The 24926-nt window shown below is 42.2% G+C and overlaps 2 protein-coding genes across 2 annotated transcripts in view; both read left to right on the top strand.

Moving 5' to 3' along the window:
• Positions 1 to 24926, top strand: part of rps25 (ribosomal protein S25) — a 244761-nt gene that overhangs the window by 141968 nt on the left and 77867 nt on the right. The window lies entirely within an intron of this gene.
• The window catches only part of ncapd3 (non-SMC condensin II complex, subunit D3), a 64493-nt gene that overhangs the window by 32170 nt on the left and 7397 nt on the right, over positions 1 to 24926 (top strand). Inside the window, exons 16-31 of the mRNA XM_078426755.1 lie at positions 435 to 655; positions 2642 to 2833; positions 3639 to 3733; positions 4438 to 4553; positions 5416 to 5523; positions 6905 to 7019; positions 9338 to 9433; positions 10053 to 10291; positions 11657 to 11736; positions 13616 to 13753; positions 15047 to 15180; positions 16787 to 16983; positions 18867 to 18977; positions 19994 to 20146; positions 21492 to 21658; positions 23563 to 23705. Coding sequence (XP_078282881.1) covers positions 435 to 655; positions 2642 to 2833; positions 3639 to 3733; positions 4438 to 4553; positions 5416 to 5523; positions 6905 to 7019; positions 9338 to 9433; positions 10053 to 10291; positions 11657 to 11736; positions 13616 to 13753; positions 15047 to 15180; positions 16787 to 16983; positions 18867 to 18977; positions 19994 to 20146; positions 21492 to 21658; positions 23563 to 23705 — 2305 coding nt within the window. The remainder of the gene's footprint in view (positions 1 to 434; positions 656 to 2641; positions 2834 to 3638; positions 3734 to 4437; positions 4554 to 5415; positions 5524 to 6904; positions 7020 to 9337; positions 9434 to 10052; positions 10292 to 11656; positions 11737 to 13615; positions 13754 to 15046; positions 15181 to 16786; positions 16984 to 18866; positions 18978 to 19993; positions 20147 to 21491; positions 21659 to 23562; positions 23706 to 24926) is intronic.

Below are 24926 nucleotides of genomic sequence, written 5' to 3'. Positions count from 1 at the left end.
TGTCGGAGAAAACCCACGCAGGTCACGGGGAGAATGTACAAACTCCATATGGACAAGCACCTGTAGTAAGGTTCGAACCTCGGTCTCTGGCACTGTAAGGCAGCAACTCTACCACTCCACCACAGTGCCGGGTGTTCCGGTTTCCTCCCACATACCAAAGTTGTGCGGGTTTGTAGGTCAATTGGCCACTGTACAATTTCCCCATATGTGGAGAGAGTGGATGAGAAATTGGAGAACATAGAACTGGTGATAAATGGTTGGGGTGAACTCAGTGGGCCAAAGGGTCCGTTTACATGCTGCATCTCAAAAATAAACGAAAGTAGAACTTTGTAGGTCAAGATTATCTTTAATTACATCTGTGGTTCGGAATTTATTGTTCACAGTTATAGGATTTAGGGTTGAAACTCAATGGTCAATTTGTATGTTTCTTCTAGGCTCAACCCAGTAATGAATTGCTACAGAAGGCTTGGATAAATGGAGTCATCCCAGTTGTAATGGATTGTGAGAATACTGTCCAGGAAAAAGCACTGGAGTATCTGAATCAAGTGGTAATGCAGCAAATCAAGAATTACAGGCAGTTTGGTGATGAAGACAAACACCAAAGATTGGCCTGGGATGTTTTAACACTTCTTGTATTTGAGTATCAGGAGCTTTGGTAAATACATTTTGGGGTATTTTTATGTGTTTCAATTCGCAAAGGCCATTTCATTTGCTTTTAATTATTTTTGATTTCTTTATATTGCAAAAGTAAAATCATTGGATGCCATAGCATGGAAGGAAGGTTTGGAGAAAGGAACTGCAGATGCTGGTTTATAGCGAAGATAGGCCCAAAGTGCCGGTGTAACTCAGCGGGTCAGGCAGCGGAAGATTCAGACTGAAGAAGGGTCCCGACCCAAAACGGCACCCATCTTTTTTCTCAGCGGGTGCTTCTTAACCTGCTGGGTTACTCCGGCACTTTGTGTCTATCTATGGAAGGAAGCTTTGTGGCTGATCATACATTTTCTGGCATTTGAAAATGCTGTTCAAAGAGCTATTCATTGATTCCCAAAACCTTGCAACATTTTCCTTTTTGAAAGCTGTTATTGTTATTTGTTCGCTTTGATATGAATGAATAGCGGGAATTTAATGAAAGATTGGAAAGTTCCCAATTTTAGAAGTTGATTGTAACGTGGAATGTGGTGCCATTTCTCTTCATAATTTGAATTTTGCACAATAACAGTATTTCTCTTTTTTATTTCATAGGATAGAAAATTAGACTGTTTAGATGATTCGGTAATAGCAAACAAAGAGGAGAATGTATCAGTTGTGAGCTTGGTAGCGTCTCTTTATTTGTGTTGTTTCAGAGCTGAGATCCTATTGTTGAAAATTACAGTGCTATTTTAATATTTTTAATGTGCATTTAAGCATCTCCAAGCAATTTCTGAATTTTGTTGGAAACTTTAACATAAGAATCGCACGTTTGGGTGGGGAATGTTCAAGGATTCGCGTCTATCATGGTACCAAAAAGGTTCTGTTGAAATCAGTGAAGCTGAAAAGATGCATTGTATGTTAGATTGTTTCTAATGCAAAATGCCCTGTGCCTGATTCACTGCCTCGGTCCTATTTTATCTTTGAGTAGGTCTACTTTGTGGTTTTCAAAAGATTTATCTGACATTGCAATAATACTGAATCTTCCCACACTCTCTCCATTCCATCCCACTAAATTTCTTTCCCCTTTTATGTACCCAATGTTGGGGGAGTCCAAAACAAAGGGCCACAGTTTAAGAATAAGGGGTAGGCCATTTAGAACTGAGATGAGGAAAAACTTTTTCAGTCAGAGAGTTGTGAATCTGTGGAATTCTCTGCCTCAGAAGGCAGTGGAGGCCTATTCTCTGAATGCATTCAAGAGAGAGCTAGATAGAGCTCTTAAGGATAGCGGAGTCAGGGGGTATGGGGAGAAGGCAGGAACGGGGTACTGATTGAGAATGATCAGCCATGATCACATTGAATGGCGGTGCTGGCCCGAAAGGCCAAATGGCCTCCTCCTGCACCTATTGTCTATTGTCTACTGTAATTTGGAAAGATTGTGTGATAGGGACCTGCACCTTTTCTATCCTTGATGAGTTGGGTGGATAGATATGCTGCTGTCAAGAGTGTTTATTATCATGAGTATCAAAACGGCACAATTAAATTCTTACGTGCAGCAGCAGAACATGTCTGTAAACACAGTGCTCAATAGATGACAAAAAAATAGTTCAATAAATAAAACTCATGGGGCTTCTGTGGGCTCCAGCCCATTGTTACTAAGTTCTCAAATAACCCGAAATGCTCTTTCTCTGCTCTTGAATGGACATGGGCCATGAATTCCATGAGTAATTAATTACATCAATGGCATTGTCCCTAATTACGCCCAGTTTATTCCATGGATAAGCCATATCATTTGTCTCAGATATTGCTCAATGAATAGGTGCTCTATTCTGACCTCTGTCACGAGAAGAGACTACGAGGCAGCAGAAGAAAAGATAAACATTTTATACAAATACTGTACAGTTTTATAGCATTTTGGGAGTTTTTCATGATTTTCCCATTGGTCATCTTTGAGTTAACATCTATTATTTCTCTGTTTTAAAACACCAAACAGAATGTTTTTCTCCTTCCACAGTCGTTACCTGACCAAAGCTTTCTTTCTGTGGTCCCAACAAGATAAGTTCAGTTCAACTTTTATCAAAGACCTTATCACTCACATTGACACCGATCATGCAGCTGCTGCCTGGATGTTGCTTTCAAAAATTACAGGATCCTTCCCAAAGTTGAACTATGCCAAGATTATAGACTCTTGGGATGATCTTTACAGGTTTGTAAAGTTTTGTACAGAATTAATTGTAAAGTATAACATTCTAATATTTTTCAAAAATCTTCCTGCTATTCAAATGTTTCCTACTGAGTTTGTTTTAGGGCTAGAACATATATCTAGATATTTTCAGTCCTTAATGCCACCATGTGATCAGAAACAGGGTGGCATAGTAGCTGGGCATAGTAGGGTGGCATAGTGACAGGGTAGCTGGGAGAGCTGCTGCCTCGAGCACCAAAGACCCGGGTTCAATCCTGACCTCGAGGGCTGTCTGTGTGGAATTTGTACGTTCTCCTTGTGACTGCGTGGGTTTCCTCTGGGTGCTCCATTTTCCTCCCACATCCCAAGACATGTGGGTTTGTCCACCCTAGGTTAGGTTAATTGGCCTCTCTGTAAAGTTGTTCCCAGTGAGTAGGGAGTGGATGAGAAAGTGGGATAACATAGAACCAGCATGACTGTTGACCGATGGTCAGCCTGGACCCAGTGGGCTGAAGGGCCTGTTTCCATGCTGTTATCTTAAAAGTAAAGTACACTATGTGGTAATTACTAATTAGAGAACTCTAATGCTAAACCTGTAATAGCCCTCCACTTTGAGAAGATCATGAAACCATGTTCATCCATTGTTCTTGTGACCCTGTTTAAAATGAGTATGTGCTTGGACTGTTTTTTGGGGGTTTTTTTGAAGTGAGGAGTGATTACTATTTTAAATGAATTAAAAAATGGTCTTTTTTTAAATTAAGTCGCATTGTATCAGGGCAGCATAAAGTTTGCATTCATTGATCTGGGTATTCTTTTCCATTATTTGCAGGTCTAAAAAAATAGACAACAGAACAACCCACATCGTGAGTGTCATGGGCAACATTGCTCATCACTTGGTGGAGGAAGTGAGAGCTAAGTTGATAGGTGAGTGAAATACAGTGGTACAGATTTCTTAGGCAACTCGCTAAACATAATGAAATATGGGTAGTGTTGCATCTTTGGCAGACTTCAGTCACTGGATATCAACAATGACATGGAAACAGATAATCTGACCCAACTTGTCCATACCCACAAAGGTTCTTTTCTGAGCTAGTGCTGAAGGAATGGTCAGGGACTTAGCAATCTTTATTAGGATAGGCACAAAATGCTGGAGTAACTCAGCGGGTTAGACAGCATCTCTGGAGAAAAGGAATTGGTGACGTTTCGGGTCGAGACACTTCTCCAGACCCGAAATGTCACTTATTCCTTTTCTCCAGACTGTCTAACCCGCTGACTTACTCCCAACATTTTGTGTCTTCGGTTTAAGCCAGCATCTGCAGTTCCTTCCTACACAATCCTTACTAGGAAGTCAATTGCAAAGGAATATTATTTCCTATCACTGATATTCATAACAAACGCTGCCATTTATGGGAGTAACTTCCACTACGTTCTAGTTCCTCATAGATCCAGCGGAGGGAATACCTAAATCAACTGGTCTTAAATTGCTTAGTAATAGTGTTGCATTCCATTCCAAGATTTGAAATCAAATTTGCTTTGTATTGTTCTTGCGCCATGGTTATCATTGTTGGTAGTTTCTTTTAAGATCACCCTGTTGTTAATAATTTGTCAAATGTGCTCTTTTATTACAGACGAAGTCCAGAATTGGATAAGTGCCTTTTGCTCTCCTCCAGAAATAGTCAGCCAGGCAGTTGAGACCCTGTACAAGCTCTGTCAAGCTCATTGTAAGACTCTAGAAGAGACGCAAGTGAGTATGGATCAACTGAAGCTGTGTCTGTGTCAACTGTAGCAAACTGGAAAATAGGAGCAGGAGCCAATCTTGTTCCACCACTGTTTCATTATAATTCTAGCTGCCCTGACCGATGAAGGCAAGCGTGCAAAATGCCTTCTTTACCACCCTGACCTCCTGTATCTTCACTTCCAGGGAACTATTTATTTGTGCCCATTGGTCCCTCTATTCTACAACATTCTCCAGGGCCCCACCATTTGCTGATTAAGTCTTGCCTTGGGTATATTTATCAAGGAACAAGGTGAAAACCTCATACATATTTGATTTTAAATGCCGTCTGTCATTCCTTGGCCCACTTCCCCTGTTTAAGTAAAGATCCCGTTATATTTCTTGGACAACCTTCTTTACTGAACACTCAACCGCCAACTTTGGTGTCATCTGCAACTGTGCAAACCATACCATCAACATTCTCGTTCATTATTAATAATGATGACAAACAACAGTGGACCCAGCACTGCTCCTATGGTGCACCACTGGTCACAGGCCTCCAGTCTGAATAACATCCATTACTGCCCTTCTGTCTCCTTCCAACCAGCCAATTTTGCATCCAGTTGGCTTGCTCAGGATCCTACTCTGGGCAAAAGACTGTATTTAGCTGTTCTATTCCTCCTGTGATTTTACACACTATAAGATCATCCCTCATCCTCCTGCACTCTAAAGAATAAAGTCCCAGCCTGCTCAACCTCTCCCTGTAGTTCCAAGCCCTCGAGTCCTGGCAACATCCTCGGAAATCTCTGCACCCTTTGAGCATGTGGAGGTGATTTTACTGTTTAAACTAAATGCTGTTGTAGCAATGAGTGATGCACTCTTTCCTCATTAGGTCCTGCTGGATCAGGTGTGCGGAGAGGTGATCTTGATTTGCGAGTCGTACATCTCTAATATTGTTTTTAGCGATGCAGGAGCTGAGCATGCAGATGAAAGGATGTTGGTAAGATTTTAGAACTCCTAATTAATTCTAGATTTCTTAAGTGTACTTTACGTTTTAGAACCTTTTTTAAATTCAGGTTAGTTTAGAGATACAGCGCAGAAACGGGCCCTTTCACCAATGAGTCCACACCGACCAGCGATCCCCACACATTAACACTGCCCTACACACACGAGGGACAATTTTACATTTATACCAAGACAATTAATTAACCTACAAACTTGTGCGTCTTTGGAGTGTGGAGAAAACCGAAGATCTCGGAGAAAACCACGCAAGTCACGGGGAGAACGTACAAACTCCATACAGACAAGCATCTGTAGTTAGGATCGAATCTCAGGTCTCTGGCACTGTAAGGCAGCAGCTCTACCGCCACACCACTGTGCTACAGTTCACTTCATTGTTATAAAATCAAATAAATTAACTTTCATTTAGTGCTCACAAAAATAAATGTACAACCAGACCAATATCAAAGTTGTGCAATAATTAACGTCACTCAGGAATATGAGATTCTTTCACTGAGGTAGCTACTGTTTGTGGATAATGTAACTTGCCACAAAATATGTCAAAATACCTTAAGAAGTCTTGTTTGTGTGTAAGGCTCCTTTCACTTACTCTGTCTTCACTTCCCTTGTCTTCACGAGTCACTCCTTTGTACTGTTTGTCCAGTCCCCTGTCCCTTTGAACTCTGGCTACTCAAATTGTCCCTCCAACACTTTCCCCCACTGCTCTCAATTTGTTGTCCAACCTCTCCCTTCCGTCAGTCACCCTTTGTTTTTCCTCGCCATCTGCCTGCACACACTCTGTCTCACGCCCCTCACCAGTGTCTTGATTTTATTTTAATAATCGAAGGCACCTGCCCCTTCTAAAGTGGCGAACCCTGTTGCATTAGACACTATATATTTATTTCATTACTATAGCCAGTGGCACAGGGTAGTTGTCAGAAAACATGTGATGTAATCCACTTTACTGCCTTCTCGAGTTTATATTAGAGATACAGCGCGGAAACAGACCCTTCAGCCCAACGAATCCACGCCGACCAACGATCCCTGCACATTAACACTTTCCTACACACACTAGGGACAATTTACATTTATACCATGCCAATTAACCACAAAAACATGTACGTCTTTGGGAGGAAATCAAAGATCTCGGAGAAAACCCACGCAAGTCAGAGGGAGAACGTACAAACTCCATACAGACAAGCACCCGTAGTTGGAATGGAACCCGGGTCTCTGGCGCTGTAAGGCAGCAACTTTACCGCTAAGCCACTGTGTCGCTCCACTAAGCCAAGTGCCTCTTTGGATTCTGTGGGAGACCTACATTGAAGGTGTTGAGGCATAATGGGATTTGCCATGTTCAAATGCAACATTTTGTATTTCCTCAGGTGAAGCACCTTTTCACTCTTGGTGAGGCAGCACAGCTGTGCCCGGGGAAAGTTGATAAGCGGATCTTCCTGCTGGTCCAGTCATTTGTTGCTGGCTCCCCCAGTCTGAGCCCTGGTGAGAACTAATTAGTGCTAGAAATTTGGTAATGCTGAATAATTGGGAAAAACCACACGCTGATGATAAAATAATTTAATGTCTTTCTGCTATCGCAAGGTTTAATGGATCATTCATAAAAATGTATGATTGTAAAGAAGTTAACAAGGGGAAGTATGTAGGAAGGGGATGCAGTTGCTGGTTTACACCGAAGATAGACACTAAGTGCTGGAGTAATTCAGCGGGTCAGGCAGCATCTCTGGGGAAAAGGAATAGGTGACATTTTGGGTCGGATTCCTTCTTCACACTGAAGAGTTCAAACTTGAGTCTGAGGAAAGATTCCGACCTGAAACGTCACTATTCCTTTTCTCCACTGAGTTACTCCAGCATTTTGTGTCTATTTCTTGAACAAGAGGAAGGGTGTGTCATCAAAGCAAAAACAACTGCTGTTGCTGGGGATAAAATATGAAAATAAATGTTAGAAATGCTCATTGGGTTAAGTTGCATATATGATGACAGAAACAATTAATATTTCAAGTCAATAATCCTTCTCCAAAGAGCTTCCTAATGAAAACTAAAATGCTGGCTCGTGTGTTGGGATGGCAACTATGTATGGATAAGTGCATTGCCCGACTAAATATGTGTACGGTATTTTGCTTTGTGAAATCAAATTCTCGCTGGACATAGGGGGTAATTGGCAGGACCCTTGGGGGCATTGATGTATAGAAAGACCTTGGAGTGCAAATCCATAGCTGCCTGAAAATAATAACGTAGATGGATGGGGAACAGGTTTTTGGTGTGTGTGCCTTCATCGGCCAAGCCATTGAGTGTAAGAGTTGGGACATCATGTTGCAGCTGTGCATGACATTGAGTAGACCACCTTTTAGAGTTTTGTCTACAGATCTGGTCAAAATATTGCAGGAGGAATGTGATTGCAATAGGCAGCAGCTTTAAAAGTGAGTTAATTACCCGGCTGAGGTAAAATGCACCCCATTATTCTGGTCTTTTCTTTTGAAAAGCAAGAGAGTTGCACGCCACCATGTCCAGGGGAATGTTCATAAGTTCTAGGAGCAGAATTTGGCTGATCAAATCGCCGCCGTTCAATCATGGCGGATCTATCTTTCTCACTCAACCCCATTCTCCTGCCTTCACCCCTGACACCCACACCCATGAATGTATTAGTGAAATTTGTGATTTTAGAAGTAATTGATTCAATAGTCAATAGTCAATTTATTTGTCACATACACATAAATGTGCAGTGAAATGAAAAATTACCCGCAGTTCAACAATAAGACCAATAAAAAATAAGCAATAAAAATGCAATAACATACAATCATAAACCAACACCAAACAAAAGAAACATCCATCACCGTGAGTCTCCTCCAGTCACCTCCTCACTGTGATGGAAGGCCAGAATGTCTTTTTCTCTTCCACTGCCGTCTTCTCCCGTGGTCAGGCTGTTGGAGTTGCCACGTCGGGGCGGTCGGGGCTCCCGACATTGAAGCCCCCGCCGGGCGGTGAAAGGTCCGCGGCAGGCCGACCCAAGCCCCGCGATTTGGGGCGGGCGAAGACGCTGTCCCTGCCGCTGCTGGAGCTCCCGGTGTCGGCCCCCACCCAGGGGCCTGCGGGCTTCCGACATCCACGCGGCCCGCGCCGAAGCCTCCGGAGACGAGTCGCAGCCGCTCCCGCAGCCTCCGAAGGCAGCCAGCGCCGCAGGTGGTGAGTCCGGGCTGCGGGCTCTGCGAACCAGAGCCCGGGTGGTCCCAGCCGGAGTCCTCCAGGTGCATGGCTGATGGTAGGCCGCAGTGGGAACGGAGACACGACACAGAAAACAAATGTCGGGTCTCCGTTCGGGAGAGACAATGTTACAGTTCCCACCCCCCCCCCCACACAACACACAACACACAACCGCAAACACTACATCATATTAAACTACAGTTAAGGCAAAAAATACAAAAGACAACGGACTGCAGGCAAGCCGCAGCTGCGAGGGCAACATAAAACTAAACCTCGGTTTAACTTGAAAATATTAGTTGTTGGATAAGTCTCCATTTCAATTGTTTCTTTTTGCTTTCATTTTAATTTGCGAGTAAGTAAGAGTTATTTAATAGACAGGAGGTAAACAAAATATTTAAACAATGCTAGTTTTCTGGTCTTTTAATTTTTTTTAAATGAATTACGCTTGAACCCTTTTGATTCCAAGTTCCTGGAGTTGAAAATAATTTTACATTAATATAAGAAAAATTATTATCTGAAAGAGTCTTTCTATATGATTTGTTTGGTTATTTAAATATTTGTTCTTTGAGCTCAAGTATTTCACTTGCTGGTTATTGTTTCAGAAAGCAGTGATCTCCCGGCTTCACAGCCCCTTACCGAGTTTTCAGGATCTGCTGCCGTATCTTCAGTTATCCGAGCACATGCCTTTTTTACTCTCGGTAAGACCATTGCTGCATGGTTCTGCTCATGTGACTACCATTTTGTGTACTTGTTCCCTGCATGGGCATTTCTAACAAGAGAAATGGATAGTCATCAGGAGTGGGAATGTTTAGTTTATTATCCTTCTCTCTGATCTGAGATACGAAAGGCAAAATATAATCTTATTAACATTCCAGACGAGATCAGATAGTGAAAGGTCAAACTAAATCATACTAACTCGTGGTTCTTCACATAACCAGTTTACTTGCATTAAATGTGTAAGAAGGAACTGCAGATGCTGGTTTAAACCGAAGATAGACACAAAAAGCTGGAGTAACTCAGCGGGATAGGCAGCATCTCTGGAGAGAAGGAATGGGTGACGTTTCGGGTCGAGACCCTTCTTCATATCTTGCATTAAATGTTGGAAATCCAAGCTAGAGTTAATGTTAAAAAAGTTCCAAATCTTTTATGTGCACTGAAGAAGTGTCCATAACCATGTTCTCCAGAGATGCTGCCTGATCTGCTGAGTTACTCCAGCACTTTGTGTCCTGTTGAGAATAACTCCTTGCTCACATTAAATTTAAGTCTGAGCAATACATAATTTTTTGCTGATGCCCCACTTTATTTCATTTTCTACAGGAAAGTTGTGCCTACAGCATGAAGATCTAGCTAAGAAATGCATTGCTGCCCTTGCACGCGAGTTAGAGGTGTGCAAAGATGTTGCAGTTCGCAATAATGTTATCATCATCATATGCGACCTCTGCATGCGATACACTACCATGGTGGATCGGTACATTCCTAATGTCGCTGTGTGTTTAAAAGACAGTGACCCCTTTATCCGTAAACAGACCCTGGTTATGCTGACAAACTTACTCCAGGTAAACGAGGAGCAAGCTTCCTTATTGCATGAGATCAAATAAATGGCTATGTATTGTATTTCAGTATCTCTGTTCCAGATACATAATCTTGAGTTGGTTCAAGACTTACATTCAGTAAGATTTCTTAATCAGTTAACTCTTCACACGCTCATAGGTTTTAAGAGCAGAATTGGGCCATCCAGCCCATCAAATCTACTCCACAATTCGATCATGGCTGATCTATCTTTCCTTCTCAACCCCATTTTCCTGCCACCTCCCCATAACCCCTGACATCCGTACTAACCTGTACTCTTATTATGAATCTGAAATATAATTTTTTCTGGGTGCATTACTTTGAGGAACAGAATTTACTGAGTTTGTACTTGTGAAAACTGATTCCTGTGAGAATACAATCTCAGAGAAATGCACTACTAAATATATTTACATTTTCTACCGATCATTTAATTTAGCTATTTTTTAAAATCCTTTTCAAATGTTTTATTTTGTTAACTTCTAACTTTATAGCAATGCTATACACATGTGCCATTTCTCATATAGTTGGATGTTATGGCCTTGAAAAGAAGGTCCTTTAGAGGCCATTTTACGAATGAAGTGGTTATGTTTTCTGTGGCAAAGTACTGTTTTGCCTGTAAAAATATCCTTTTTTTTTGTTTAGTTTTGTTTAGTTTAGAAATACAGCGTGGAAACAGGCTCTTCGGCCCACTGAGTCCACACCGACCAGCAATTCTCGTACTATACACACTAGGGACAATTTAAAATTATACAAAGCCAATTCATCTACACACCTGTGCGCTTTTGGAGTGTGGGAGGAAACCGGAGATCATGGAGAAAACCTACGTAGGTCACGGGGAGAACGTACAAACTTCGTACAGACAACACCCGTAGTGAGGATTGAACCCGGGTCTGGTGCTGTAAGGCAGCAACTCTGCCGGTGTGCCACCGTGTTTTTGATCTACAATTTTCCATCTTTGTTTCCTATGGCTCTAGCTTTTTGGTTAAACTTTGTTTATTTGTGGGATTAAGGCAAACTGGTGTGACAGTCTCCAGGCTATGGATGCTGTAGCCAGCCACAACCCTCTCAAGATCTGCAGACAACCACAATCCACTCAAGACCTGCAGCTAACGGGAGCTATGCACTATGTTCACTAAAATTCTACTCATTGAGCAGAACATTGGAAAAATTTGCCCCATGGGAAATATACTAAATTTTCACTCATTTATCGTACTAGCATACAGTCAGTTTCAAGGAATACAATAAAAAATACAGGGAATATTTAGGCCAAACAACACTTTTGGAGGCAATTGTCGTTTCAGGTCCACGAGCTTTCATCATTTTCATGGGATTGATGTTTTTTTTCTTTACAGGAAGAATTTATAAAATGGAAAGGTTCCCTCTTCTTCAGATTTGTGAGTGTTTTGGTGGATCCAGATGAAAGTATAAGGAGGTAAATGGCTTTAAGTAAACAAATATCAACTAAAGTTTTCTTTTCCTTGACAATGGATACAGAATGGGTAAAATTCCAAAAGGGTTTGTGGCTACTTAACTGTTTATGGCAGAGTTTGAACACGTTCCTGACTACGGGTGCTGTCTGTACGGAGTCTGCACGTTCGCCTTATGACCCTGTGCGTTTTCTCCGGGTGCTCCGGTTTCCTCCCAGATTCCAAAGACGTGCAGGTTTGTAGGTTAATTGGTCTCTGTAAATTGCTCCTAGTGTGTGGGATAGAATGAGTGTGAGGGTGATTGCTGGTTGGCATGGACTCCATGCTGTATCTCTAAACTAAACCAAACTAAAGTTCAGTGATTTGGAAAATGTGCTAATGGTTTCATTACCACTCTGTCCCAGATCCTTCTCAGGGAGTCTGCAAGGTTCCCACCTCCCTTGCACAAAGCAGGGCTTTCTTTTTTCCATTTGTTTGCCTAGGAGTGCTATATCCCTCACTGAGACCTGCTTTCGGGGCCTGCTTTCTGTTGACAATATCAGCTCTGTTACATTGTCAAACACACTGCACTTGCTGCATTGTGTTGGTGATGTTGGAGCAGCCCCTTCAAGGGCTCTGTCTCACATTGTTTGTCTGCTGGACAAACAGCCAGCAGATGGTTGATATTTGAATGAAAGCACAATTTTGTGGCTCTGTGTGCCATATAAGGAGGCATTTGACATTTCAAGCATGACACTCTGACCTTTAACTGTTGGCACTGGATATTGCCACAGAAACTGTGCTTAGGTTTTGGATAGGTTTAGGTTTATTATGACCACATGTACTGATGTACAGTGAAAAAGGTTTGTTTTGCATGCTATTGAAACAGATGGTATAATCAGTTCAGGCTCAAGTAGGAAGAGATGGAGCAATGGGGAAAATAGTTCTCAGCACTGTAGCACATCAGTTCCTTAGAGGAAGTCCAATATTCATAATGGGGTAGAGGTGAATCGAACAGTACCCGGGCTTATGGAAGGACAGTTCAGAAGCCTTTAGCAGAGGGAAAGAAGTTGTTCCTGAGTCTGGTGGTGCCATCATAATCAGCGCACAATAAACATGCCACATGGTTGTAATATTATTTTATCATAGGCCAAGATATTGGATGCATATTGTTGAAATACTGGTCAAGGATTGGTGTGTGGGAAATTATCTTAAATTCAAGGGGCACTGATACCAAAGAGATGGCTGTTTTGTTGCGATTAACTTCACTTTGACACATTGTTGGCCCAGACTGAAGAAAAGGCTTTGAAACTAAATAGTTGATTCGGCTGTGTTGTGGATGGGTTCAGATGAGAGGAATTTTTTAAGTTGACAGTGTCAGAAAAATGACAGAGCATGTAAAGTATACCTCCAATTAGGGTCAAATTAGTGGTAAGTGGTAAAAAATGTAAAATTGAACGTTCTTCATCTGAATGCAGGCAGGACAGTTAAATTGTTGGTTAAATAGAAATAAATTAGCACCTTCTCTGATTTTCCTCATCCAAACTGGTGTGGAGCTAGACTGCCACAACCTTGGGGCAAGCAGAGATCTTCAGACATGATCTCTGCTACAGTGGACACCATTGGTGTTCCTCTCTATAATTGCTCTATATTATTTGTTTTCATTAATTTCCTTGACAAAGCATTCTAAACAGAATCTTCAATATTTCCTAAGCTCAGTTCTAAAGTTTCTTTCTTTGCATCATTGATCTTAACATTTTCATGCGTCTTATGAGTTCATCTTTATGTCAAAGTAATAACAAGAAGTTTGCTAATAAATCAGTGTTTGTTAATTTGCCACTTCTTTTGGTTCATGTGATTTGATGATTTAAATGTGTGATAAAACTGACTTCTATTTTATTTCAGTTTTGCAGAGTTCTGTTTAGTCCACCTGCTCCTGAAAAGAAACCCAGTTATGTTCTCTCAGCAATTTACTGAATGCATTTTCCACTTCAATGCCTATGAAAAACATGACAAATATAATAAATGTTCTCAAACTGAGCGGTACGTAAAGTTCACTTCTAAATGATGGCACTACCATAGTGACATACTTTGACCATCAACCTGAGGAGGTTTCATACAGCTAGCATTAAGTCTTTGGTGGAATTCACAAAAAAGATAACCATATTAATCACTAACATCAAAATAGATTGTTGGAACCATATCAACTAATGGCCCCCTGTTCGCCAGGGTAAAAGTAAATGACAGAGAGGGTGTTCTCTATAAATATGTTGTTGTTTAATTGGATTAGATATTATGTTTAACCCCAAATGTACTTGCATCACAAAAGGTGAACGTGCAAGTTGATAAAATAGAAAGCTGAAATAAAAATGGATCAAGCTGGAAATGCTCAATTAGTCGAGTGACGTCTGTGGAGAGGGAGAAACAGTTAATATTTCAGATACATAACATTTCAACATCCAACAGAAAGGTGCAGATAAACATTTTTGCAGATTCTCCAAGGTTTTAGAGTCAGTCATACATCATGGGAATAGGCCCTTCAGCCCAACTCATTCACGTTGACCAAGATGCCCTATCTAAACTAGTCCCATTTATCTACATTTGGCCCATATCCCTCTAAATATTTTTTATCCTTGTACCTGTCCAAGTGCATTTCAAATGCTGCTGTTATTGTATTATCCTCAAACTTCCTCCTGGCAGCTCGTTCCATATTCCCACCACCCTCTGAGTGAAAAAGTTGCCCCTCATGTTCCTATTAAATCTTTTCCTTCTAGGATAGGATGGGTTTGGTTCCTTAGAGTAGGGGATGCCGAGGTATACAAAATTATATGGTCATCAATAGATAGCAGGAAACTTACCACAGCATAAATGGGATTAATGTAGATGGATATTTCACGGGCTGGCATGGTGGGCTGAAGGGCATAGTCCTGTGCTGGATGACTATGGCAGTGGAGCGACTGGTGATGAAAACCCTCAAAAGCATTATTCAGTTATTTTGACCCAGAGACTTTGAGTACATCCATACAAGCACATCCCATAAGAAGTTGAAACTTGTTTATCATAAAGCAACCAAAAATAAAATAAACATTTGTAACTTAAAGCTTTTTCAAATAAATATGAATGGTGACATTCGCTATATTAATTATTTTATTTACAGCTATATTCATAAATAGCAAAATTCATATTGCACTCAATTGTAATGTGATAATTTTCTGAGCAATTGATATGTGTCAAGATAGTTGTTTGCTCGTTAAAGTCATACATTTTATTGACTATATTCAGTATTTCAGGAGAACGGAATGCTCCATTATTGACTGTTCTATACATCCATAACAGGGAGAGAACGCTCTTTTCCTTGAAGGGGAATAAAAACAAAGAGAAACGAATGACTATTTATAAGTTTCTGTTGCAACACTTCACTGATGAACAACGTTTCAATGTTACCAACAAACTTGCTCATGATATTCTAGGTATGAATTTATGATCCTATTTACATTTCTGATGTAGTTTAGTTTAGAGATGCAGCGCGGTAACAGGCCCTTTAGCCCACTGAGTCCGCACTGTCCAGCGGTCCCTGCACATTAACACTACCCTACACACACTAGGGACAATTTACACTTATTCCGAGCCAATTAACCTACAGCCCTATAGGTCTTTGGAGTGTGGGATGAAACCTGTGCAGGTCACGGGGAGAACGTACAAACTCTGTACAGACAGCACCCATAGTCAGGATCAAACCTGGGTCTCCGGTGCAGCAAGCGCTGTAAGGCAGCAACTACCGCTGCGTCACCATACCGCGCCTTTGCTGAGTACATCACAACAGTGGGGTTTAGTGGTATAACCTCAACCAACCATTTGGATTTTCTGGTGGCCAGTTATTGCCATGCCTATACATTTTCATTCAAAAAAGATATTGTGACTTAATCAGATTTTTAACCTCTGGATGCCACAGGCTAATTTTGGGGATATGTTTTCGAGCATACTTTCTTCAAGGAGCAATGATGTCCATGTCCTAATCTCTAGGGTACATCTAACTTCTCCCTAACAGTGAAGGAAAGAGAGGACAGACCCACTTGACAACATTCCACCCCTCCTCGAAGAGAGGCACAAAATAGACAATAGACAATAGGTGCAGGAGGAGGCCATTCGGCCCTTCGAGCCAGCACCGCCATTCAATGTGATCATGGCTGATCATTCTCAATCATTACCCCGTTCCTGCCTTCTCCCCATACCCCCTGACTCCGCTATCCTTAAGAGGTCTATCCAGCTCTCTCTTGAATGCATTCAGAGAATTGGCCTCCACTGCCTTCTGAGGCAGAGAATTCCACAGATTCACAACTCTCTGACTGAAAAAGTTTTTCCTCATCTCAGTTCTAAATGGCCTACCCCTTATTCTTAAACTGTGGCCCCTTGTTCTGAACTCCCCCAACATTGGGAACATGTTTCCTGCCTCTAACATGTCCAACCCCTTAATAATCTTATACGTTTCGATAAGATCTCCTCTCATCCTTCTAAATTCTAGTGTATACAAGCCTAGTCGCTCCAGTCTTTCAACATATGATAGTCCCACCATTCCGGGAATTAACCTAGTAAACCTACGCTGCACGCCCTCAATAGCAAGAATATCCTTCCTCAAATTTGGAGACCAAAACTGCACACAGTATTCCAGGTGCGGTCTCACTAGGGCCCTATACAACTGCAGAAGGACCTCTTTGTTCCTATACTCAACTCCTCTTGTTATGAAGGCCAACATTCCATTGCTGGAGTAACTCAGTGGGTCAGGCAGCATCTCTGGAGAAAAAACATAGGTGACGTTTTGGGTCAAGACCCTTCTTCAAACCTCCCTCGCCCGCAAAAACCTATCGCTTGTCCTTGCTTGTCCCACTTCTTCCACCTGGCTATCTTCCCTCCACCCTTTCAGAGTTGAATTTGGAAACATTTTCAGTCAATTTCCCACTACAGATGCTGCCTGACCCGCTGAGTTCTCCAGCAGTTTGTTATTTGCAGCAGACTCCAGTATCTGCAGTCCCTTGCAACTCCACTTTATAATACCCATTTTAATTGATCTGTTTTCAGCGTGTTTCGTTGATGGAATGCTTCCGATTGATATGGAGGCAAACGAATTGCTCTCAGATACATTTGTGGTGATGAGTTGCAAGGAGATCAAACTCGCTTCTTTTCAAACAAAATCAAGTGATGATGCTCAGCTGGATGAAGAAATGGCCATGGCTAGTGCAGTCATGCGGGTAGCCCAGAAAAAACTCATATCACAGGTAACTAATCTGTAAGCACATGGCGACGCATTGTCCTCTTGAATAGGTGGCCTTCTTACTTAGGATGTTACCAGAACTCGAGGGCATGATCTGGAGGGAGAGGTTGGGCGGGCTAGGACCTTATTCCTTGGAGCCCAAGAGCTGAGGGGTGATCCTAACGAGGTGTATAAAAATCATGAGGGGAATAGATTATTGCACAGAGCTTTTTGTTCCCATGGGGAAAAACTAGAGGATAAAGGTGTCAGAGTAATAGAAACCTGAGGGGCAACTTATTCTCTCAAAGGTTGGCGGTTATATGGAACTGGCTACAGGGAAGGTGGTTGCGGCAGGTACCAAACCTGCATTTAAAAGACCAGAGGACAACTACACAATTAGGAAAGATTTAGAGGGTAAATGTGACTTGCTTAGATGGGGCATTTTGGTTCACGTGGACATGTTGGGCCTATATCTGTGCTGTATGATTCTAGGCTGGTCTGAATGTTTTTAACTTTAAGTTATAGTTTCAAAGGTCAGCTGGATACCTTTGGATAAGTAACTAAATCTAGAATATAAAGTCAGTATCAGTATGAAGCTACATCAGTGCTGACAACCCCCCTTTGTTCACTGTTGCTCTTCAAGGAAGTAAATCAATCATCCTTGCCATGTCGTTGGCTCTCAATTTCCCACTAAAATGACCCAATAAATGACAACATGGACAGAGAAAACAGTGGGCTAATTGGCCCCTTAAGCCTGCTCTGAATAGCCTCAACACTATCCATCTCTTCTCTCTTCCAACCTCCATTGCCTCCTATGTGGTTCAAATTTCTGTCCATTTCTGCTTTGAATCTTTTCAACGATGCATCTCCAGAGCTCTGTGGGTGTGAATTGCAAAGAGCCACGAATCTCTGAGCGAAGAGATTCTTTCTCTTCTCCAACCTGAAATGAATGGCGCTGTATCTTGAAACAATACCTCTGGTTCTTTTACCCACCCTCAAGGATGTTCTTATCATTCTCTCCATCAGTCGCTTTCAGAACCTGGTGTGTTTCAGTAAGATCGCCTCATACTTCCAAACTCCCATGAGTGTGTGTTCAACCTCTTCTCATACACCAATCCCTTGGTTTCCTAGGCAACCGTCTTTAGACTCTGGAGGCACTGCATAGAAGTATCTCTAATGTAAATACATCATTCCTTAAATATGGAGACCAAACTTATATGGGGTATTCCAAGTGCAGTCTTGCCAGCGCACTGTAAAGTTGCATCAAAACTCCCTGTTTATTTAATTGCATAGCTCTTGCAATAGAGTTCTAACTTCCCTTAGTCACTTTTTAGGCTACATTATATTTGTGTTTCTCTTTGTGCTATCGCAAACCAAAGTAAAAATAATTTGACAGTCCTGGGTTAAGATTTTAAAGACATGATATCAACTCAAAGCTGCCAAATTCACCGATTGATTGAAAAGTGAGGGGAAATGTTACAGATCTCCCAAAAGGAAAATATGTCGAGAATCTCCTGCTGAAACCACAGGATCATGATTTAAAATCATCAATTTTGCCAAACAAATGGAAAATGAATAGGTGTAAGAAGGAATTGCAGATTCTGGTTTGCACCGAAGATAGATGCAAAAAGCTGGAGTAACTCAGCGGGTCAGGCAGTATCTTTGGAGAAAAGGAATAGGTGACGTTTCAGGTCGAGACCCTTCTTCAGACTGAGTCAGGGGAGAGGGAAACAAGAGATAGAAAAAGTACATAGAACAAATGAATGAAAGATGTGCAAAAAGTAAAGATGATCAAGGCAAGATGGAGCCCACAATGGTCCATTGTTGGCTGTGCAGAAGGTGATAATGAATGATACAAAGTGAAGTTTACTCATTGAAAATTTAAAGCAAGTGTTTTGTTATCTACAGGTACAGAAGAAGAATTTTGTAGAAAACATCATTCCTATTGTATCATCTCTGAAGAGTCAACTAGAACAGAAGCACATCCCAGCTCTGAAGGATCTGATGCAATACTTGCAAGTAAGAGTTGACTGTCAGTTATTGTTCTTTGAGACATCTATTGAAGCTTTGTCATGTCAACTATCCTCCAGTTAGAAATGTACAGCCATAATAATTAGATTGATTTTATTAACACCAGTTTACTCGTGTAAGGTTTAATTCTTGGACAGACAAATGGGCGTAAATATGATCCAAATTATATTTTAAACTTGAACTTGTCCTTACTTCCTCTAACAGGGTTTTAACAAAAGCATGTAGTTTCCAGTTGAAATGGTGAGAACTTGAAGGAATTAGTCCCTTGAGTGTCCTCCTGCATGTGGTGATCTAACTCGGCAATTTGAATAATTTGATTATGTTGCATGCCACAAATGTTACCATGGTTTTTGGCACCAGCTGCAGGCTTTTTCCCCCCCAACACTTGATTAGCCGAGCAGCTGAAGGGAATTGATAACAGACTGATGTAGCGTTTAAATATTTGTCTTGATTGCATTGCTTGTAAATCAGGAAGAGCAGGAGTAATTTCTTTACCCAGTCCTCTCCTTCCACAGATTCCAAAGTTCATCAGTTTCCTCTTACTGGGGTTTGCGGCCCCAAATTAAGTCATCAATAAAACTGGGACGTTGACCACAGGGGATTTATTTCATTCTAGTTCTTAAATGTATCAGCACCATTGGCTCTAGATCAGCAGGTAGCCTATTCTTTAGGACTTGATTTAGTGTAGAATAGCAGCGATAGTAGTTATAAACCAGGGTACAAATGGGTTCAGTTGAAGTTTACATTTTGCCGCCTTAAGGATTAAAAAAAAAAAGACAACTATAAGTATTCCTCATGGATCATTGCAAATGGACATTGGCACGAAATGCTGGGGTAACTCAGCGGGTCAACCAGCGTCTGGAGAGAAGGAATAGGTGACGTTTCGGGTCGGGACTCTTCTTCAGGTCCTGAAGTGAATTGCAAACGGACACATTGGGTCCTCAGCTGAATACCAGCTCCCTGGAGTTTTGCCCGTAATATTATATTCATTTCTTTCCTCCTAGGAAGTGATGCAGGATTATCGGAATGAGATCAAGGAACTCTTCGCTGCTGACAGGCAGCTGGCGGCTGAGTTGGAGTATGATCTTAAAAAATATGAAGAGCAGGTTGCTGGGATGGGGGAGGAGCAGGAGTGCGAGACAGTGGGTGCAGCTCTGGTATGTGTTCACCTATTGATTGATTTTAAATTTTTTATTGATTGCACTCCCATTGAACATCAGCGGATTGATTTAATGTCTTGCATAAAGTCGTATAGCACGGGAAACAGGCCCTTTGGCCCAACTTGCCGGGCTATCCAAGATGCCCCAATCTGCACTAGTCCCACCTGCCCGCCTTTGGCCCTTATCCCTGTAAACCCTTCCTATCCATGTATATGTCCAATTGTCTTTTAAATAGTTTATTAAACATCTTGTACACGTCCATGGAACACATGGACAGCTGGTGGCATGACGGTGCAGCGGTAGAGTTGCTCCCTTACAGCACCAGAGACCCGGCTTCAATCCTGAATACAGATGCTGTTATTACAGAGTTTGTACATTCGCCCCATGACCTGCGTGGGTTTTCTCTGGGAGCTCTGGTTTCCTCCCGCATTCCAAAGATGTACAGGTTGGTAGGTTAATTGGCTTGGTAAAATTATAAATAGTCCCTAGTCGTGTAGGAGAGTGTGAGTATTTGCTGGTCGGTGCGGACTTGGTGGGCCAAAGAGCCTGTTTCCACGCTGTATCTCTGAACAAGTTCATTTGACATTATAGCGCGCTTCTATATGAGAAAACTTTTAAATTAAGCCATCAACTTGTGTTAATAAATAACTGTATAATAATTTATAAGATGGTGCCAGAGTGTGACGGCTCTATGCGTGGTGGTCCCAGAAGAAGATTCATTGTCGCTGTAACACCACATTCTGCACTATGTTTATTTTTCTCTTTGTACTGTCTGTTGTAACCGCGTGCAGTTTGATGCATGGTATGGTTTGACTGGATAGTATATTAAACAGTTTTTCGCTGTCTCAGTACATGTAACAATAATATGTCAATACTTTGAGGGCGGCACGGTGGCGCAGCGGTAGAGTTGTTGCTTTACCGCGCCAGAGACCCAGGTTCGATCCTGTCTGCGGGTGCTGTCAGTACGAAGTTTGTACATTCTCCCTGTGACCTGTGTGGGTTTTCCCCGGGTGCTCCAGTTTCCTCCCACACTCAAAAGACATAGAGGTTTGTAGGTTAATTGGCTTCTGTAAAATTGTAAAATTATCCCTAGTGGGTAGAGGATAGCATTAGTGTGCGGGGATCGCTGGTCGGCGCGGACTTGGTGGGCCGAAGGGCCTGTTTCTGCGATGTATCTCTAAACTAAACTAAACTAAACCATGGTCCGTTACTTTTATAACTTTGACAAATTAGTTGTGTACACGCTAGGATGCTCCAAGGTTTTTTCTTGAGGCTCTGATTTTATATTCGGTAAGAACGCATCTGCAGTTCATAATTGTACATTTTTTGTCTTTTTTTAAAGTTATCACCAAGGGCTTCCCCCTCAATGCGCTCTGCTGTACGTATTGGAACTGAAGCACTCTCTCCTGGTCGCCAAGCAGTCCAGTTTACAACCCCACAGCAGTGGTCCCCTGTTTCACTGCATGGTATTCCTACACCTAAATCCAGAACACTGCAAGCAAAGCGCAGGTACAAAACTAAACTATCTTTGCAGTCTGCACTCCAGTACTGTGTTTTTAGAGTATCATTGAGTTTCTAATGAAAATCTTTCATTAATATTTGCATAGTGAATCTGATGCGATCAAGAATGGCTATTTCTTAAAAATTATGTATGTTGAAATGGTTTTGGTTATAAATCAATATTGAAGCCATTCCCGTATACAGCAAACCCTTGCAATAATGGGCCGCTATATGGCTGATTTTGGTTGTAGCGTACAGGGTCTCCCGATGCACCCCTCCCCCGTGGCAGGAACTTCTGGTCGTGGGAGTGAAGAGAGCGAGCAGCATGAAGGCGGGCTTGTCCCCGGCGCACCGCATGTGGGACCGGAGGCTCTGCGGCTCCCTGACCTGTGAATTGCCGCTTGTTTAAACCCCAACACCCCATTTCTTCCCCCGACGCCCCCTTTCTTCCCCCCGACGCCCCCTTTCTTCCCCCCGACGCTCCGTTTATTTCCCCCGACGCCCCCTTTCTTCCCCCCGACGCCCCCTTTCTTCCCCCGACGCTCCGTTTATTTCCCCCGACGCTCCGTTTATTTCCCCCGGCACCCCCTTTCTCCCCCCCGACGCCCCGTTTCTCCCCCCAACGCCCCTTTTCTTCCCCCCAACGCCCCGTTTTTTCCCTCCCAGCCTTGGGTTAAACGTTACCCCACCCCTCCCACTCGGGTGTAACGGACTATCCGCAATAGCAGACAACAGCCCCCCTCCATGGTCCGTTATTATTATATTATTTCATATTTCAGATACAGCGCGGAAATAGGCCTTTTCGGCCCACCAAGTCCGCGCCGCCCAGCGATCCCTGCACACTAACACTATCCTACACACACTAGGGACAATTTTTACATTTACCCAGTCAATTAACCTACATACCTGTACATCTTTGGAGTGTGGGAGGAAACCGAAGATCTCGGAGAAAACCCACGCAGGTCACGGGGAGAACGTACAAACTCCTTACAGTACAGCACCCGTAGTCAGGATCAAACCTGAGTCTCCGGCGCTGCATTCGCTGTAAAGCAGCAACTCTACTGCTGCGCTACCGTGCCGCCGTTCCTTGTCTGTTATGATGTCTTGGGTTTCCCAGCAACGAGCTGTGTCAGGGGTATGCTGCTGCGAGGGTTTACTGTAGCTTTATTAATTGGAGCCATGGTATGTTACATGCTCCAGCTGAATGTTCTTCTAAACCTGCACTGAATCCGTAACTACTGACTGTCAGTAGCCAAAGGCCAACAAATACAAATGCTGGATATTGCAATGTTTGACGTGCATTTCAGTACACAACTGCAAATGTTTTATTGCACATACACTTCATTGCTATTTGCTTTTATGAAATCATAAGGCATATAATACAGTAAGAATCATAACCTTTTTCCCAGGATGGTAATATCAAAGACTAGAGAGCAATGCTTTAAGGTGAGGTGGGGCAGAGTTTAAAAGAGATGTCCAGGGAGCGTTTTTTTGCGCAGAGAGTGTTAGGTTTGCGGAAGGCACTGCCACTGGTGGTGGAAACAGATATGCTTGTGGCTTGTACGAGGCTTTTTGAGAGGCGCCTGGTTTTGTGGGGAATGGAGAGATATGGATCGCATGCAGGCAGATGAGATTGGTTTAACTTGACATCATTAAGCCTTTCTGTGCTGTTCTACGTAAGAGAAAGTTAACATTTCAATTTCACGGGGACAAATAATTCTTGACTTCTAAAAAATGGGAACACTCAAAACAAAAAGAAGAAAATCTTGTAAAAGGCTGATGTAGAAAGGAATCACTGATGAATGAAACTTAGAGTTTGCGGCTAATTTCTCCTCAGTCATATAGACATTTCTAAGATCATTGATGCATGAAGAAAGAAAAAGACTTAAGCTATTGGCATTTATAATCTACAGATCCATGCCTTTAAGTACTGTGGCTATTCTGAACTCTGCAAAGAAGGCGGTAGAAATGAACAAGGAAAGAAAAACTGTGTCTGTGTCACTGGGTTCCACCATGAGGGGCAGCAGATTGACTCAGAAGTATCCTGATACTGCAGGTGGGTCAATGTGTGATGAGACTTTTATTGACCCTGCTGGTTTCCAATTGTTCCCCAGCCTATTCTGCATGGACATAAATGAAGCATTACATTTGTGCACAATGCTAGCCATAAAATACCGGGGAACGTTTGCACAACAAGCCTCGGCAGTACATTCGGCATGCTTGCCTCCATAAGCTGGGCCACAGTGTGTAAGAGTTGGGATGTGGTTTTGCATTAGAACAAACGAACGTCAGACAACACTTAGAGTGTGGTGCACTATGCTGGTTAGCACACCACTGGAAGGTTGAGGTAGTAATGGAGAGAGTTCAGAAGAGATTCTCTCGGATGTTCAACACAAAAGACTGGAGTACCTCAGTGGGACAGACAGCATCTCTGGAGTTAAGGAATAGGTGCCTTCTTCAGGGGAAAGAGAAACGAGAGATATAGACAGTGATAATGAGAGATATAAACAAACAAATGAAAGATATGCAAAAAAGTAACGATGATAACGGAAACAAGCCATTGTTAGCTGTGGACTAGGTGAAAACGAGTTACAGACAATAAGACTCAACAAGACGACAGTGAAGCTAGTGCAACCACTTGGGTAGGGGAGGGACAGACTAGGACGTTGCTTGGAATAAAGTGCTGGATGCATGAGGAGAGTTTGGATAGGCTGGGCTTATTCTCATTGAAATGCAGGAGGCCAAAGGGTAACCTTGTGGAGATTTACAAAATTTGAGGGGCATAATTAAATAGGATAGTCATTCATTTTCCCAGAACAGGGGACTATAAAACTAGAAGGTGTTTGAGAGGACAGAGATTTAAATGAGATGTGAAAGAAAAGCTTTTCACCCAAGTATTCTCACAACCTGTAGCCAATGTCGAGATGAGCACTGAGATAGTCAAGGCATATCTAGTGCTGATAAATGGAGATAGATACTTAATGGTGAGCATGGGCATGATGGACTGAAGGGCCTGTTTTTTTACTGTATGATTCTGTGACGTTATGGGTCATACATTCTTCAGCCTGCAAGTTGATGGGTTATAACACGCTTAGATCTAGAAAATAAATAAGATAAATGAGACCATCTTTAAAGCGTTGATGGGATACAACTTTGAAAGTGAAGATATCAGTTATTGCAAGACAGCAAAAACACAATGATTAGTTTTATTCCAATGGTATTGAATTGACTTCTTTGTCTATTGTAACTTTTTGTTGTTCTGTAGGATTTTCTGGTG

This window comes from Rhinoraja longicauda, chromosome 32 (assembly GCF_053455715.1).
Source record: "Rhinoraja longicauda isolate Sanriku21f chromosome 32, sRhiLon1.1, whole genome shotgun sequence".
Classification (NCBI taxonomy): Eukaryota; Metazoa; Chordata; class Chondrichthyes; order Rajiformes; family Arhynchobatidae; genus Rhinoraja; species Rhinoraja longicauda.
Note: the sequence above shows the minus strand (reverse complement) of the source record. Positions and strands in the feature narration are given on the sequence as shown.